Source organism: Juglans regia, chromosome 14, assembly GCF_001411555.2.
Source record: "Juglans regia cultivar Chandler chromosome 14, Walnut 2.0, whole genome shotgun sequence".
In the NCBI taxonomy this organism is placed as follows: domain Eukaryota; kingdom Viridiplantae; phylum Streptophyta; class Magnoliopsida; order Fagales; family Juglandaceae; genus Juglans; species Juglans regia.
In genome coordinates this window covers 27,460,977-27,479,613 of record NC_049914.1, presented here as the reverse complement: position 1 = coordinate 27,479,613, position 18,637 = coordinate 27,460,977, and the positions used below count along the sequence as shown (strand labels likewise).

General features: G+C 37.9%; 1 protein-coding gene across 3 annotated transcripts in view; it reads right to left on the bottom strand.

The window, feature by feature from the left end:
* The window catches only part of LOC109001692 (callose synthase 3-like), a 43,841-nt gene extending 25,432 nt beyond the window's left edge, over window positions 1-18,409 (bottom strand). The window contains exons 1-16 of one of the 3 annotated variants that reach the window (XM_035685069.1): window positions 18,356-18,409; window positions 18,197-18,233; window positions 17,807-18,058; window positions 17,588-17,688; window positions 16,323-16,447; window positions 16,126-16,219; window positions 15,810-15,920; window positions 15,597-15,713; window positions 15,241-15,333; window positions 15,007-15,098; window positions 13,622-13,748; window positions 12,871-13,008; window positions 12,692-12,768; window positions 12,524-12,614; window positions 12,287-12,409; window positions 12,070-12,187 (exon numbers count right to left, since the gene is read on the bottom strand). In XM_035685069.1, the coding sequence (XP_035540962.1) occupies window positions 12,070-12,187; window positions 12,287-12,409; window positions 12,524-12,614; window positions 12,692-12,768; window positions 12,871-13,008; window positions 13,622-13,748; window positions 15,007-15,098; window positions 15,241-15,333; window positions 15,597-15,713; window positions 15,810-15,920; window positions 16,126-16,219; window positions 16,323-16,447; window positions 17,588-17,688; window positions 17,807-18,014 (1,615 nt within the window). In that variant the 5' untranslated portion in view covers window positions 18,015-18,058; window positions 18,197-18,233; window positions 18,356-18,409. Of the gene's footprint in view, window positions 1-12,069; window positions 12,188-12,286; window positions 12,410-12,523; window positions 12,615-12,691; window positions 12,769-12,870; window positions 13,009-13,621; window positions 13,749-15,006; window positions 15,099-15,240; window positions 15,334-15,596; window positions 15,714-15,809; window positions 15,921-16,125; window positions 16,220-16,295; window positions 16,448-17,587; window positions 17,689-17,806; window positions 18,059-18,196; window positions 18,313-18,355 lie in introns of those variants that run through there. The other 2 variants (XM_018979076.2, XM_035685070.1) reach the window with 2 other exon arrangements.
* Window positions 18,410-18,637: the final 228 nt, after the last annotated feature.

The window sequence follows — 18,637 nt, the reverse complement described above, 5'->3', positions numbered from 1 at the left end:
TAGGGTTGCATATACTGTGATAGCTTCAAAGACAACCTAATACGACAGTTGCTAGAACTTATGACAGCAGTTGAACTTTCCATCATCACTTGCAATCCATATGCTAGCTATTCCCCCAAGAAAAGTACTGAGAACCCAAGGAAATTTCTGTCTATTCCTGACTAACATCCAAACTAAACTACATATTCAAATTACACTTTGAGAACAAAGTGCTTGATTCCCCAAGGTTTGATGGCAAAAAGGTTTTTTTTGATAAGTAAGAAAGCATTTTATTCATCGAATGAAATAAGTGAACATGCATACATGAAGAATACAAAAGAAAACACCTAATTGCATTATATAAAGAAGAAAATGAAAACAGAAAATCATGAGCTGAAGGATATTAAGCACTATAGCTGAAAACCATTGAAATAAAGAAAACACAAAGAATTTCCAGATTTCCTCCATAGTGTCTCATTATTTTTTTTTTATAAGTAAAATTGAGATAAGGGATGTCTCCTTATTATTAAAACATCCCTAGTTCCTTTCCCACCAAATACACCACGTAAGACACAAGGAAACCATCTTCCACACAGCAGCCACTTAGGAGAACTTTGAAGTCCAATCCAACACGCAAGTAGATCCACTACTTTCATATGCATCACCCAAGCAATCCCAGCTCTACTGAAAACACCATCCCACAATGCCTTTGCCACCTCGCAGTGCAGAAGTAAATGATCCACAGGTTTCCCCATGTTTCTTATACATGAAACACCGCTCCATAACAATAAGACCGTGTTTTCTCAAGTTATCGATCTTCAGAATGTTCCCAAGTGATGCTGTTCATATGAAAGAAGCGACTTCAGCACACGTGACCTCCAAATACTCTTCCAAAAAAAGGAGAACATTGCTGAGCAGTCAACGCCTTATAGTAAGATTTTACCAAAAACTTTTTACTGCCCGTATGCTTCTATAACATTCTATCCCTCTCATTACCCCCAATCCCCAATGAGTGTAAGAAGCTGACAAAATAGAGACATCGTCAATTTCGAAGTCCCGTACAGCTCTAGTTAAACAAACATCCCACTGCAATGTACCATTGGAACGGTTTAACAAATCAGCAACAGTAGCATTCCGATTGGCTGCCAAACGAAAAATAACCTGGAAACGTACTAGAAAGTGCCCGGTCACCATGACAGCAAGACCTTCCTTATTTAGCTTTCCTAATTGACAGTAAGACCTTCCTTATCTAGCTTTCCTAATCTGTATATGTATACTTCCTTACTTAGACAAGTCATGTTCCTTATTTAGACAGATTATGTAAATAGTCCTAGTTTCCTTTCGTAGACAGGTTTGATTGCTGTAAATTTGGCTTGATTCTAGCCTTGGATCACGCACACTTGTGCCTATATAATGAAAGGAAATCCTCACAAAGGAGGCTTTCAATCCAATTTGACATGGTTTCAGAGCTGAACCTTAGAAATATTTCTAGTTCTTCCTCGTGGGAATTTTTTTTTCGTTGGTGAACACTAGTGCTACCATTGTCGGCACTGTCTGTGCGAATTGTGGCCTTCGATTTTGCTGGGCTGTGTTATTTCTTGGCTTTCGGCAGGTTCTGTGAAGGATTTGAGGTTTATGGAAATTTCTGTGGTTAATTTGTGGCTTTCGACTGTCTCTGTGAAGGATTTGGGCTTCTCGGCAGTTTGTGTGAGTTGTTTTGGTTCCCGATGCTTTTTGTTCTTTTGGTTCGCGGCGGTTCTCTACTTTGGTTCTCGGCATTTTCAATTTCTGGTGCTCCATAAACAAGTGAGGTATTCTTCTTGGCTGTTTTATTTACGAGGATCATGTCTTCGTACTCTTTTGTTGTGAAATTCACATGTCAGAATTATTGAAATTTCAATTTCGCTTATTCGTCTTGGGAAAAGAATTATGGGTCATATAGATGTTAGTGATCCCACTTCTACTGAGCTTTCTAAATTAGCTCTGTGAAAAATCAAAGATGCTACGATGATGACATAGATTTTAGGCTCTGTTGATCCTCATATCATTCTTAATATAAGGCCATATAAGGCTACTAAAACTATGTGGGAATATTTAAGGAAAGTGTATAATCAGAACAATTATGCCCAGCATTTTCAGTTGGAGTACGAGATTGCCAGTTACACACAGGGTGATCTCTCCATTCAAGATTATTTTCCTGGGTTTAATAATCTCTAGGGAGAATTTACTGACATGATTTATGCCAAGGTACTGGAAGAATCTCTCTTTGTTGTGCAGGAAGTTTATGAACAAAGCAAGCGATATCAGTTTTTAATGAAGTTACAACCTTAATTTGAGGCAACTCGCTCAAACTTGATGAACCGTGCTCCATTGCCTTCTTTGGACATTTGTTTTGGGGAGTTACTTTGTGAGGAACAACGTCTTGCCACACAGGCCACTTATCAACAAGACAAAATGTTATCAAATGCAGTGGCATATGCGACTCATGGGAAATGCAAGGGATGCGACATGAGGAAAGTTCAATGTTTCAGCTGCAAGGAATATGAACATATTGATGCTCATTGTGTGAGGAAATCTTGCAATTACTGTAATAAGCCAAGGCATATTATCAAAGAATGTCCTATACGTCCCCAAAATTGTCAAGCTAATGCTTATCAGGTCACTGTGAGTCCATCTACTTTCGCTAACTCTGCTATTGTTGGTGATTCGTCTGCTCTTACTCCTGAGATGGTGCAACAGATAATTATTTCAGCATTTTCAGCCTTAGGGCTACAAGGTAGAGGTTCACTTCCATCCTTATCGTGGCTTGTTGATTTGGGTGCGTCTAATCACATGACTAGTTCTTTTGATACACTCAGCAATGTTCGGACTTATAATGGCTTGTCGCACATTCAGATTGCTAACGGTAGTCAGTTACCTATTCATGCTATTGGGGATGTTAGTTCCACATTTAGAGATGTTTTTGTATCGCCTGAGCTTTCCACTAGTCTTATATCAGTAGGTCAGTTGATTGATAACAACTGTGATGTTTGTTTTTCTCGCGATGGTTGTCTTGTGTAGGATCAGGTGTCAGAGAAGATACTTTTGAAGGGGCCTAAAGTTGGACATTTATTTCCTCTGCATTTTTCCATTCCTACTGTTCTTTTATTTTCTTGTAATACTGTAAACAATAAGGGTTAAGTATGGCACAAACGGTTGGGTCATCCTAACTCTGTGTTTTATCTCATTTAATAAACTCTGGTTTGGTGGGCAATAAAAATCAATTTTCTTCTCATCTCTATTTTGATTGCTCCACATGCAAATTAGGTAAAAGTAATTCTCTTTCTTTCCCCTCTCATGGTAGTCATGCTGAAAGTTGGTTCAATTTGATTCATAGTGATGTAAGGGGAATTTCTCCTGTCATCTCACACGCGAATTATAGATATTTTGTTACTTTCATTGATGATTATACTAAGTATACTTGGATTTATTTTCTTTGTTCTAAATTTGAGATCTTTTCTGTTTTTCAAAAATTCATCGCCTATGTTGAGACTCAATTTTCTTCCTCTAAGGTTTGATTCCGATGGTGAATATATGTCTTGTGAGTTTTATGATTTTCTCCAACAAAAAGACATTATTTTTCAGCAGTCTTGTCCTTATACATCTCAACAAAATAATGTCGTTGAACGTAAAAATAGACATTTGTTGGATGTTGTTCATACTTTATTGCTCCACTCATCTGTTCCACCTAAATTTTGGGTCGAAGCATTATCCACAGCAGTTTGTTTAATTAATAGATTGCCGTCCAGTGTCTTGAATTTTGAAACTCCTTACTTTCATCTTTATCATCACCAACCTTGTTACCTTGATATGCATACTTTTGGTTGTGTTTGTTTTGTTCATTTGCCATCCATGAACGTCATAAGTTATCTGCTCAATCTGCTTAGTGCGCTTTTATGGATTATAGTGTTTCACACAAAGTCTATGTTTGCTATGATCCATGCACTTACAGATTTTGCATTTCTCGTCATGTTGTCTTCTTTGAAAATCAGTTGTTCTTTTCTTCTCATGTTGAGTCTTTGCCTAAGATGCATGTTTTGCCGCATTTTGATGACTTGACTCATTCTCTTGACCGATTCAAACCTGGACTTATATATGAACGACAACGGCCCACTTTGCCCCTTCTTGAGCCTAATCCGCCATCTGAGCCTACTCAGACTGTATCTTTTAAGGGTGATCCGGACAACCCCACAATTCCTCGACGTTCGACTAGAGTGTCTTGTCCATCGGATCGGTATGGTTTCTCACATACCTCTCTTCATGTTACTTTGTCTTGCATTCCCATTCTGTTAGGTTATTCCGAGGCGGCTAAACATGACTATTGGCGTGAGGTGATGGCCGAAGAGCTTCGGGCTCTTTAGGATAATCATACATGGGATGTTATCCCTTGTCCTGCTAAGGTTAAAGCCATTAGTTGCAAATGGGTTTATTCTATCAAGTTGTGTTTTAACGGAACTTTGGATCGGTATACAGTACGATTGGTTGCACTTGGCAATGGGCAAGCGTATGGGGTGGGACTATGAGGAGACTTTTGCTTTGGTTGCCAAGATGACTATGGTGTGGACTGTCCTTTTTTTTGCTGCATCCCAAGGTTGGCCTCTTCTTCAAATGGATTTCAAAAATGCATTTCTTCATGGTGATCTCAAAGAAGAGATATACATGACCATTCCACCTGGTTTGTCATCCTCTTCTTCCTTGGATGTCTGTAAGTTGAGGCACTTGTTATATGGGCTGAAACAAGCTCCCCGAGCATGGTTTGATAAATCTTGATCCACCTAACTTCAGTTTTCTTTTAAGCAGAGTCAATATGACTCTTCTCTATTTCTCTACGAGACATCTACTTGCATTGTTCTTCTTCTAGTTTATGTTGATGATATTGTTATTACTGGGACAGATTCCGCCTTGATCACTCGACTACAATAGCATCTTCAAGTGTCATTTCATATGAAGAATCTTGGCCCTCTTACGTAATTATTGGGATTGGAAGTTCATACTGATCCATCTGGAATTTTTTGAAATCAGCATAAATACACTTAGGATTTGATTACTTTGGATGGCCTTCAAGATACTTCTTCTGTGGATACTCCTCCAAAAGTAAACATGAAGTATCTTCGAGAGGAAGGTGATCTCCTTTCCGACCCTACTATGTATCAACAGTTAGAGGGTAGCCTGAACTATTTAACTATTACTCGACCTGATATTTCATTTGTTGTCTAGTAGGTTGGTCAGTTCATGCAAGCTTCACGTCATCTACATTTAGTTGTTGTTTGTCGTATTATTCGATATCTTCGAGGATCTCTTAGTTGGGGCATGTTCTTCCCTACTGAGACTTATCTTCACCTTGTGGCTTACAATGATGCTGGTTGGGCAGGATGTCCTGATACGCGACGATCTATTTCGGGTTGGTGCATGTTTCTTGGTGACTCTTTGATATCTTGGAAGAGTAAGAAACAAAATCGTGTTTCCAAATCTTCCATTGAATCCAAATACCGTTCGATGTCCGCTGCTTGTTTTGAGATTCTATGGCTTCGTGGTCTTCTTGCTGAGCTTGGTTGTGTTCAGTTCGATCTTACTCCTCTCCATGTTGACAACACTGGATTGTGGAAGAACTTTGCCTAAAATATTAAAATTTCATAAAGAGGGTAGACATGCTTATCTTACGGATGATCTCTAATCAAAGTTTCAAGTGAAGTTTTAGCTCACTCATATTAGTCTTACAAGTACTCAAGAGCCTTCTTTTCTTCCCACTACTAAAACCATCTCATCCTGGCTTAAAAAGCTAACAAGCTAAAAGATAGAATTGATTTGATCCAAATATGTGCAGTTGGTTTGCCCAACTTTCCAATCAAGGTTGGTAATCTTGACCACTACACTGGTAATCCTTGACTCAAGAATTGATTTTATTCAAATGTGTAGTTTAATATGTACTACGTTCCAATAGAGCTCAAAATATTAAGTTATAAAAATTAGATGTTGACTAATTAATTCATCCCTCTTGACCAACCCCTTCATGGCTGAAAGCCTAGGAGAAATTTTAAAATTACCTTTTTTGTTTTTGAAAAACATTCCTTATTCATTCATATATCTTTGTAAACTCAATACCATTTTTGTCTCTCTGTAAACTAGTAAATACAAAAGTTGGTGCCTCTTCAACCCACACCATCTCCTCCTTAGTTTTTAAAGCAAACTTTGCTAAATTGTGTGCTATGACATTTATGCTCCTATGAGAATATTGAACCTTCCAGCCAAGCCAGTCTTGAAGGATCATCTTCATTTCCTTAATGATATTATCAAAATAAGAAAACCTTGCATCTACTTCATTCACTGCATTAATAATAACCTAAGCATCACCTTCAAATATAACTTTGTCGAAATTGAGGTCCCTGCATACATCCATTGCTTTCCTCAAAGCATACCACTCTGCTATAGCTGGTAGATCAACATTTGGTCTCTAATCATTGCAAGCAACCATGACCTCTCCTTCTTCATTCGTGATAATCACACCTATTCCCATCTTCTTAGCTTTAACATCCAAGGCAACATCCCAATTAGCTTTTACATTGCTCTGCTTAGGTAGTTTCCATCATTTCTCACCACCTACAACTCTGATAGATCCCTCATGTCCCTCTGATAAAGGTTGAGCTAGTTGTAAGTCACTCAAACCTTCCTTAGTTGATTTGATAACACTGCTTGAACTGAGAAATTTTTGTTAAAAAATATACATGTTTCTTCTAATCCACAAGCTTCTCATAATAGCTACCATCTCTTCCATTTTAGACTTTGAAAGCTTATGTGACAACTTCTCCCACAAACTCAATAAGTCCTCTTCTGTTGTACTCCATTTTTGCAAAATTCTTAAATGCATAGTCCAGACATCATTTGCAGCTAGGCAATGCCATAAAACATGCAAAACATATTCATCCTCTTGAGGGCATATAGGACACTTTGGTTCTTTAATTACTTTCCTTACAAATAAGTTCCACCTTGTAGCTAGCAACTCATTACCTGTCTTCCACATAAATATTTTCAATTTTCCAGGTAAATTCAAACTCCATAAATGCTTCCATCTGCTATCTGAAACTACCCCTCCTGAGGCTTCCCCTTGTACAACCTTTGATATTTCTTATTCAAAAAAATAAGCACTCTTGACACTGAACATGCCCCTATTTGAAGGACCCCATATCAACTTGTCCTCGACATCCCTTCTGTTTAAAGGAATACAACATATTTGATCAGCTTCCTCTTTTAAGAAAATGGTTCTAATAAGGGCCTCATTCCACTCCTTTTTATTTTCCACCATGAGTTCACTGACCTTAGCATCATCATTTAGTATAGCCATTGGAGACTGAACACAGAAAGAAGATGGAGTGTATAACCATTTTTTACGCCAAATTTTGATCCTGCTTCCATTTTCCACTCTCCACCTTAGTCCCTCTCTAAGCAGCCCCAAAGAACTCCACACACTTCTTCATATCAATAAGGGTGTATGGTCCAATTTTGCCTCCAGCAATGAGGTATTTCTGAAATACTTTTCCTTATAGATCTGAGCAGTTAAAGAATATGGATTCAGCAAAATCCTCCAGCCTTGTTTTGCCAACAAAAGCTGAGTTGAACATCTCCAAATCTCTAAAACCCAATCCTCCCTTACCTTTTGAAAGCCCTAGTTTCTTCCAGCCCCTCCAATGGATGCAACTTTTTCTTTGTTGGTTACCCCACCAGAATTTAGCAAGCATACCATTAAGCTTTTTACAAAGCTTCTTTGGTAATTTGAAAACACTCATGATGTAAGATTAGTCTTTATCATAATTTCTTTCCCAGCATTAGAGAGAAAATAATTCTTTCAATTATTAATCTTTTGCCAAACTCTTTCTTTTAAACATCTAAAAGTGTTATACTTAGAATTACCCACCATAGGGGGAAGTCCCAAATATCTCTCATAATTCCCTTTCACTAGATCCCCTCATTCTCTCAGTATTCTACTTCTGGTTTCTGAGTTGGTATTTGAACTGAAAAACATAGTTGTCTTTTCCTTGTTTAAAAACTGACCAGAAGCTTCGTCATATTTACTAAGAATCCCTTTCAGTTTTCTCCATTCCTCCACACTAGCCCTTCCAAATAGAACACAATCATCTACAAATAACAGATGATTGATTCTCAGCCCCCTCCTCACAACTGAAATCCCTTTTGTTTCCCCTTGTTGATCAGCCTTGTTGAGCAATGCACTAAGATCCTCTGCACACATGATAAAGAGGTAAGGGGAGAAAAGATCTCTTTGCCTTAAACCCCTCGATGGATAGATTTTTGCCCCTGGTTCACGATTAACCAAAATTGAGTATGTAACAGAAGTAACACATTGCATAATCAACTTCATCCACTCATTGCAAAAGCCCAGCTTCTTCATGATACTTCCAAATAATCCCACTCAATTATGTCATATGCTTTTGACATATCAAGTTCGATGGTCATGCTTCCTTCCTTGCCTTTCTTTCTCACCTTCATTGTATGTAGGACCTTATAAGCCACCATAATGTTGTCAGTAATTATCCTCCTTGGGATGAAGGCACTTTGATTGGGTGATATAATGTCTGACAGTACACTTTTGAGCCTATTTACAAGTACTTTAGAGACAACTTTGTAAATGACATTACAAAGGCTAATGGGTCTAAACTCAGTAGCACTCAAAGGGTTATTGGTTTTGGGGACTAGGGCTATGTAAGTAAAGTTAACTAGAGAAAGCAGAGAGTTACCATTAAGGAAATCCAGAACTGCATTACACACTTTCTCACCTATTGTATCCCAATGGTTTTGATAGAAACAAGCACCAAAACCATCTGGACTAGGGGACTTTACAGGCCCCATATGTTTGATCGCTTCCTCGATTTCCAATCTACTGAAAGGCATGGCCAATCTCTCATTCATTTCACTTGTGACTCGAGTCTCCACCTATTGCACACAGCCTTCAATATCTTCTAAGCTTGGTTCTGTCGAGGAGAACAATTTCTCAAAGTAATTGTTAAAAGTCCCTTTGATTTCTCTTCTTGGTTAGTAAACATATTTTTTTGTTCATCCATAACCTGTTGAACCACATTTTTTCTTCTTCTTTGATATGCACAAGCATGAAATTTAGTGTTTTTGTCTCTCATTGGCATTGCATACCAATTCCTTTTTCCTCTTTGTTTCCATTTAAGGTCCTCATTCTCAAGCATTGCCCTCAGCTCCTTCTGTATTCTTTTGATTTCTTCAGAATTGTATCTGCTCTATTCATCTTGAAGCTTTTTTAACAACTCAGTTTTCTCTTTTATTCCTTGGAGTCTATTTGAATTGATCAGCTTACTCCACCTTAGAAGAGCACCTCTGCATCTGTCTAGTTTAACCTGAAATCTTTGAGCATGAATTTCCCTCTGCATATCTTTCCAAGCCACTTTATAATATCCTCACAACCCTCATCTTTAGCCCAGCTTGCTTCATATCCAAACATTTTCTTCCTTCTCCATGCCATTTCTCCTCTTTGCTTCATTGTAAACAGGATTGACCTGTGGTCTAAACTTCTCCCAGTCAGCACTTTCACCCAATAATCATTGAATTTTTGTGCCCAATTTGGATTGGCCACTGCCCTATCTAGCCTTTCTTTAGTAAAAGTTTCATCTTCATGCTTGTTGGTCCATGTAAATTTGTTCCCTCTCCACCCGAGATCAAACAAATTCTAAAGCTTCTCTAAATCTTTTCATTTGTCTCTCTGATCTTGGCTTACTAGCCATTTTTTCATCATTAGAAGTAATCTCATTAAAGTCTCCTATGACACACCACCCTTGATTAGCACTTGGCTTCAAAGATTTTAACAAATTCCAAGCTTGCTCCCTTCTACTAGTTTCAGGTTGGCCATAAAATCCTGTCATCAACCACTTCTCAACTCCATTCTCATTAGAAATCCAGCCACTAATGTGCCTCTGAGTATAATTTAGTAACTCAAACTTCGCTCTACTCTTCCACAAAAGTGCTAAACCACCCTTCTTTCCCTTAGGCTCCACCACAAAACATCCCTCACAGTTAAGCCTCTTCTTCAATCTCACACATTTCTTAGTATTCAACTTGGTTTCCATCAAAAAAATTAAATCTAGGTCCTTTTCCTTTACTATAAGGCAAAGGTCTTGAACTGTCCAAGGGTTCCCAAGCCCTCGGCAGTTCCAACTTAAAGTTTTCATTGAGAAATGTGAGGTTGATTAACAGCCTCCACCATGCTTCCTTTTTTATTGTATTCCTCACCATTAGTCTCCATACTAATCTTCTTTTCTTTTAGTCTCTTTTTTTCTTTTCCTTCCTTATTTTCATTCTTCCTTTTTTTAAAATAGCATTCACCTATGTTAACTGTCTTCTTTCCTTTTTCTCTAGCCCTTCTCTTCCACTCACCCTTCAATGGGCCCTTTTGGTAATGAACTCCTTAATGGTGTCATACAAATCCTCCATTTGCTCCTCCACCTCAATAATAACATCTTCTTCATTCCTTGATCCTTCCTTCTCTAAACCCTTTTCTACTACCTCCTCTACTTCCTTCTCCTCCACCTTAGTAGTGATTTCCCTAGCCCCTTCTATTTGTTTGTTAGTCACCATTTCCCCATCCTCCATCTCATGCAATTTCCCCTCCTTCTCATTTGTTCCTTCAGACTCATCCTCCTTGAAACACATTTCCTTCTCAGGAGATGTATTTTTGCTAAGTTCCTTTTTTCCCCTCCTACTATTAGAAACTTTTTCTCCCTCTTCTTGTATAAACCTTATCCTCCCTCCCTCATTACTCTTTTTTGAAAAAACTAATTCCCTATCTTTTTTTTATTGTTGTTCCTATTTTCGATTCTGCTCTTAACCAGATCCCATATCGATCAACCCATTCACTCTTCCTTTCACAACCTTTCTTACCACGAATTAAACAACCACAAAAAAAAGCAAATTTTGGGCAACTTTTCATACCTTATAGGGATCCAAAGCTTCTGCCTCTGGCTAGAGTTTTTGATAAATCTATAGAGATCAAAACCCTTAAGAATCTTCCCCAGCCACTTCCATCTTCTGTCACATCCACCTCCTCCACCCTGCCTATGGTGTTACCTATATGTTTTCCTCTATCTTCATTCATGCAAGACAATGGCATGTTATGCAGTTGTATCCAAAAGCACTCCTTTACAAATCTCAGCTTCTGTGATGGTATGTCTTCATCAAAAGGTTTTAGAACAAATAGATGCATGTCAAATAGCCATGGTCTTCCACTCCACACACGTTGTTTATCAGCTGGATTAGCAAAAGTTATTGTAAATACATTCGTATCTACTTCAATAAACTTTGCAGGTTTGCTTATTCTCCAAACTTTCTTCATCGTGCTCTCCATCACCTTCTTGCTTATACCTATATCCATACACAATTTCCCCACCAGACTACACCTTCCTTTGTAGGAAATCTCCTCTCCCACACCTTCATCAAAGTCTATTACAGCTTCTTTATCCTCCATTAAATGCAGCCTATCCCATTTCTCTTGTATATCCTCCATCTTTCTAACACTTTTTTATGGATTTTTTTCTTTTTCCTCACTTTTTCTAGCTACTGAAACCCCCTGAAGGACTTTCCCCACCGTACCCCACTCACTCTCTGTCAAAACCCCCCACGCACCACCCAAATTCTATTAGAATCTAGTGGACCCCATTTTGAAGGAGAGAGGAGAATTTTTATCCTTTCCTCAATTGATGTTGATAACAAATTTTAAAATGACCTATTTATACATTAAGCCACCCTAAATCATGTTCTTGGTCACTTTAATGGAGCACAATGTATGCACTTCTAGAAGTGGTTCTTTACACAAAATCCAGTAAAATATATATATATATATATTATATGTATGAGAAAGAGAGGGTGGGAGGGAGGAGGGAGAGGATATAAAGCGCATTTATTTTGGGGCTGAGGTGGGGTGGGGTGGGTTCAACAAGAGGTTGAAGTTTCATATGACATTATATTTTGATTGCATTCAGCCTGCAAATCTGGGGAACAAGATATGAAACTGGAGTTGCCTACCTTGCCCAAGCTTCAATATTGCCGCCGTTATAAAGATACTCAATACCTTCTTGAATACATCAGAACTAAAGATTGAACTTGGGTCCCCCGTGCCATTCCAAGCAACAATGATCATAGCCTAAGTTAAAAACCAATTTCAGCTCCATTTCATAAATAATCGGAGGCATAAATGAATAATTGTACCGATAAATTAGTGCATGTAAGTGGAACTTGGTACCTGTAAGCATAGAATGAAAAAGCTCCACAAACGGTCAAAGCTTCGGAAAATATGCCAAAATGATCGTATCTCAACAAAATTAACTTTTCCCACCCATCGATTTTTAGTAGTTGGCTTGTTATCCTGTGGAACAATATTTATATTGTCAAACATAATATTATGAAATAAAAAATAAATGAGTTTCACTTTTCACTTTTATGAACAGGAAAATAGAAATAACCATCATTGCTTACTTACTCCATTGTTCTCAAGAGTCTGTTCAATGCTCAAAGAAAAAAAATCAGTTTCAGCACGCATTGGCCAGCCCAACCGGAAACAATCAACTGACCTATAGATATAAGAGAAAATCAATCACTATAAAATATTGATAGCAACGAAATGACTTGTCATAACTAAATGGCTTACCAGAAGTATTCATTCAAATCATCATAGTTCCTCCATTGCGAATGCTTTGATCTCCCTTTCTTGCTTCTTTCAGCTTCCTGTAGAGCAAAGCAATTATAACATCTGAGAAGATATAACAAAAATGAAGAAGCAGCACTCCAATAAATGACTCCTTGAGAAGGGACTGGACACAACAGTACCTTAGCAATCACATTGTATATTGGAGTAATAACTTTCCTCAAAAATGCCTCATCTTCACCTCCATAGGCTGGCTTTGCATTCTCTCCCGTCATGGGACTTACATTCCCCGCTAGGATTCCATACAATTCAAACGCCATCTAGAAAAGCAAAACAAATAAGCACCAGATGTTATTCTATGCAGAGCACTTCTATAAAAGCACATGTGCGTCGTATAACCAATTCTAAGAGGCTAAGAGCATTGAAACTAAATACATCGGTATGAAAATGTTTCACATATTTTATTCGAACAAAATAATACTGCAGAGAACAGTGATAAATGGCTAAGACTGCGTTTGGATTTTGAGTTGAGCTCTTTATAAATAGTAATGAGTTGAGTAGATGGTGTGAGTTATGTGAGACCTATCTAAAATGAGTTTAAATGTGTTTAGATGTTAAGATTAGTTTAATACTATTCATGGGAAATTAAAAAAGAATGTAAATCCCACGTGTAAGGAAGTTTTGAATTGAGATGAGTTTAGTAATTTGAGAATTGAGTGTTTAAATATTAGATTCAGGTTAAAATTAAACTGAACTAAGTTGATCTCAACTGAATCTTGCAACCAAACGGGCCTTAAAACTTTTTTGATAGTTAATACTTAGAGCACTCAATATTTAGATTCTGCTGGGGGGAGGCAAGGAGGGAGATGGCCGAAGTACATACATTAATATATAAAAACAGCCACTAGAAGAAGAGACCATCTAGAAACATACATGATGATAAATATAGCAAAGGCATTCCGGCATGAATCTTAAATTGGCAGCTTCCCCCCATATTAGCAGATACAGACCCATGTATAGTAGTTTACGCTGTTGCATTTCTTGTTGTATGGTTGGTATCCTGCATTTTTAGAAACTTAAACCATTAAATAGATTATAGAAATTTAAGAAACTTAAACCATCAAACATTTTCTTAAAAAACAAACTTAAAAAGGATTAGGCCTGGTCTGCATTGGCCCATTTTCTTTATAATAAGCCACTACATTCGGCTTACGGATCGCCCTTTTTTGACCCGTAAAGCCTCTAATAAAGCCCTTTCACCCCCTCCAAATCCTTCATACTTTCTAAGCCCACTTCCCCTCATTTTAGAATATTGTAGACTTCCTCTTCAGTCGCAGTACTCTGAAGTTCTGAACTTCACTGAAAACAATGTTTTTAGAGCCTCTGGAATCTCCGATTACAAAGTGTGAGACTCAAATTTTGCTACCTCGGATTAGCCAACTCTTCTTTTGAGGACCTTAGAGCTTGTCTCTGTTCATTGGCAGCTTCGTGCAAGTTTGGGTTGCTGTATGTGCCCTAACAGAGCATCAGCATAGGCCGTTTCCCAGTCAATATTGGCTGAACTGTTGTCGCAACCTCTGCTGAAATCCTTCTTTTCAATGTCTTCAACCTATCATGCAACTTCCATGATCTCACTGTTCTGTAAGCAGAACCAGTAGAGGATTTGAAGGAATCTGCGACCTTGCTCAACTCTCCAACCAGTTCCATCCATCTTATCCGTATTCTTTTAGCGCCAAGTACCTCCCCTGTCCGTTTGAGAAGCGTCAAGCATATCGCCTCTATTTCTTACCTTAAATCCTTCATGAGATATGTTCTTCCTTCTATGAAGGAAAGCAGCCAGAGCACACTGACATTCCCAGAGACACCAAGTGGAGACAGACTTTGCATCTATCATTTATGCACACTACTGAAGTTCCTTCTCCCCCTATCAGAAGCTCAAGCACCCTCGACTCGATGATAATCCACTTCAAATCATCCATTTGTACTTACAAACGTCTAGCCAATGGTATCAGTACAAAAAAATTGTAAAGGAGTATAGGTTACTGCAGAAATTACTGAGAGAACAAAAAAAGTTTTATTAAAATTAATTTTTTTTTATACGAATCTCGTATTTATTTATTTTTTTAAAAATAATTGTCCGGTATTTATACACTCACATCTACAACTATTATTTTTCTATATTCTAATAATATAATCTTCGTAACACGCATACTAACACCAATTAGCATATAAGATACAGACGGGTCATTGAAGCCAAGGCATTGCCACAAGTGGGCAGCTCCTATATCAATCAATCCTATCAATACGAGAAGGCTTACCAAAGGCTACTTTTCCGACCCAAGAATTTGCACCATTTTTTGTAGCTCTTAAATAGTTTCTTCATCACTTCTGTCAACGCACGTTCATCCAACTAACAAGAAATACGCAGAAGCATGTTACAAATAGATAACAGATGATTTGTAGGGGATTTAAAATAAAGAAACAAAAGCAAGGGGCAGCAAGGATAGAAACAGAAGTGGACTAGACTAAACATTTATGATGCAAGGACCAACCTTGGGTTGTTGATCAGGCTTCGGAAATTGTCGTATGTGTACATTTGCAAGCAATAAGATCAGGTGCTCCCTTTGATTTGCCACATTATGTTTCTGCATATTTATAAATATAATCCAAGAACATGGCGTGATTATCCATGAATACGAGAACTAATATAAATGCAATTGGCTTTAATCATTTCAAGTTGACTATTCCTAAATACACGGTCTACCAAATGGAGGTTTACTCCATAAGAATGAGTCCAAAGGCTCTCTGCCTTGGTGGGGTAATAAATAAAAGTAGATTATTCCTGAAACAATCATGTATGATCCAATAGCATTGGCAAAAAGATGATATATAGAGTTGTCGATTTCACCTGAAACCCAAACATTTGCTGAAGCCAATCCAGAATGTCGTCATCTGTCTTCTTCTGGTAGTTCATTGGCCAAGGAAGTCCCCTAACATTACGAAGAGCGTAAACGGCAGCTTGAATCTGCAAATCAAGATGATAGAGAACAAAATATTTCAATGGTACAACAAAAAATGGCCATGCTGAAGGATAGCAAAAAGTGTGAAAATTGAAAAATACCTCAGGAAATATCATAATTGCCTGATCTTTACTGTCAGGGTCAAGAGGAAGGATATTGTAAGGAACATAGTTCTCTGTCTTTTCAGCAACTTTAGCTTGAACGTCCAAAATCTTACCAATTGTCAATCATAAAGATATCAATCAAACATCCAACGTTATGCAGGAACATGAAGTTTCTAAGATGATAGTTCAATCAATGTAATTCCAAAATGAAGGAAACCTAGACAAACAAAGCATCCTTTGACAAAAATAATAACAATATTAATATCTGCAATTTAGGCATCAAAGTTCAATAAATGGCACATAGCCTCAGTACCTCACGATCAAGTTCCATGGATTGATTATTATTCACAGCCTTCAAAACTTCAAATAGAACATTAGCGGTTTGATATGCCTTTGTAAGCTGTGCACTGGATAAAGACAGAAAATTCAAAGTCAAGTAGTAGAGCAGCCAAAAAGCAATTTCCAAGCATATAAATTGAAGACCTGATATCTTATAGAGGACGGACCCACCGATCAGCTTTATCAGAAGCATTTTGCAAAGCCTGGATGTACTTCTTGTAGTAATTTTGATAAAAACTCCGCATTTCTCGTGCATCACTTTTTTTTACCCTTCCCATTAATGTTGGATCATTCTCCTGATAGAGTAACAAAAAGATCAGGAAACTGACGAAGCACAGACAGAGTAAAAAAACAAAAAAAATAGAGTGTAAGCATTGGTAAATCATCCTGAAGGCAATTGAAAACACTAAAGAGCAAGAGCTGCACCAATTTTATGTCAGAGTGAGTCAACCAACCTTCACAAAATTTCGTTTCAGGTTCCTTCAACAAAGCAGGAAAAAGGCCAAAACAAAGAATTACCAATCAAAGTAATTTGAATTGCACCAGATACAGTTTTGGTGCTTAGTTTGTAATGCATGACTTACTGTTCACAGTGCTGTTCATTGTGTTGTTTGTTTATGTGCAAGTTAACGTATTAATTTTGTGTTACTTCTTTTGGAACATAAATTCGCAATTGCATCTTCTGTTTATTTTAATAACTTTTCAAAGAAGAAACAAAATTTTGAATATTGTGAACATGATGCACCCAACATGAGAACCAATAAAAGAGAGACAGTGTTATCATTAAAGCTTAATCTTCTGGGTAATGAAGATAATCTGTCACAACTGGTGACTTGATCAAGCAATTTGCAGATTTCACTGGTTCAAACACCTGCTTCAAAGACAAGACTGTTAACAGTACACTACTTATTAAAAACTGTTAATATTGCATATATTAACGCCTAAAAATGAAGAGGTAGTATTGCATTTGGAAAGGGAAAAGGCGGGAATTGTATACATCTCAAAACTGTAATCAGCTTCCGGGTTACATGGCCCAAGGAAAAAAAAAATTCTTTACATATTAGTGCCTTACAAAATCTTTGGGTCAACACTTTAAGATGAATGTCTACTCATCTCAGCCGACTCCGGCTCATTTCTTACAGTTGGTTCTTCACAAAAGTAGTCGCTAGGAGTAGGCTGATTAATTTATATGAAAGGATTCTGAAAAAAAAGGATTACATGCTGGATAAATGAATGCATACCAAAACTTCTGTTTCCTCTATCTTTAATCAGGTTAAAGGCAAGTACTTATCCGGTAATTCTAGGTAAATAACTGTACTTGATTGAGAACTGTACTATAAATGAGGCGATAATTCTCCTCATATGCCAAAAATAAAAATAAAAACAAACAAGCAAACTTGGCATCGACTTGAAATGAAGGGCATAATAATGTTTACTCTTTCGAGACGTTGAAGGAGTGCAGTTTTAAATTGACGAACACCACGACCACTAGAGGTGGGATCCGACCTATGAGCTTTCTCAAAGGCATAAAATCGGCCTGCATCAAAGCCAAAGTATGAGCTAAATGCCAGGCTATTCAATCAATTAACAACTGATTCTTCAAAAAAAAATCTTTGTTTTTCTTTTCCTTTTTGCAAAACTAAGCATGGACTTACAGAGATAAGCCACTCTGGCGTTGCTCTTTTCGACTTCATTGGCAACACGAAGAATCGGAGCGATCTCGGCGAGCGAAGAAGGCACAACCTCGCTATCAAACATCGTCTCTCCAAGGTTCCCGGCAGTCTGAGTCCTCATGATCCGCCTCTGCGGGTACAGTGGCTGATCAGAGCCCCCACCTCTCCTCGAGGTCGACGCGGACGACATGTTTCCCGGACTGCGATCAGAATCTTAGAACCCAAACACCCTTACTGTCCCAAGAAAGAAGAAGCAAATAAAAACACAAATTCAAGACATTGAAACTCAAATCAAAGCAAAATAAAAGGGAAAAAAAGCAAAAGTTCTGAGAGAGGGAACGAGTTTAATAAAAGAAAAGATGATCTTTTTACCAGCTGGTTTAGAAGGCTAAGCTTCTGAATCTGACATCTGCAGTATTACAGAGAAAACCAGTGAGACACTGAAAAGCTAAGAAGCCACACGTAATGTGGACAAGATATAAGAAAAGAACCCGAAAGCTTTGGAAAAAAGAAAAAAGGAAGAGCACACACGAATGGAATACGAGCTGCAGATGGGTGTCTTTAAGCACATGAATACCCACAGAGAGGGAGAGAGAGAGAGAGAGAGAGAGAGATGGTATGTCAAGTTACTTGGGAAGGAAGGAAAAGAGAGCGAAAAAGCAGGGTGACGAGAAAAGCAGAGTGACGAGAAGAGAGTTGGCAGTGGCAAGTGCGTGCTGGTGTTAGTTTTTTTGTAGGGTGGCGTCAGAGAGCGTCGGAGTCGCATGTACTACAAAAAGGGGCCGCATGCTCATTTAAAATACGGGAGTGCCA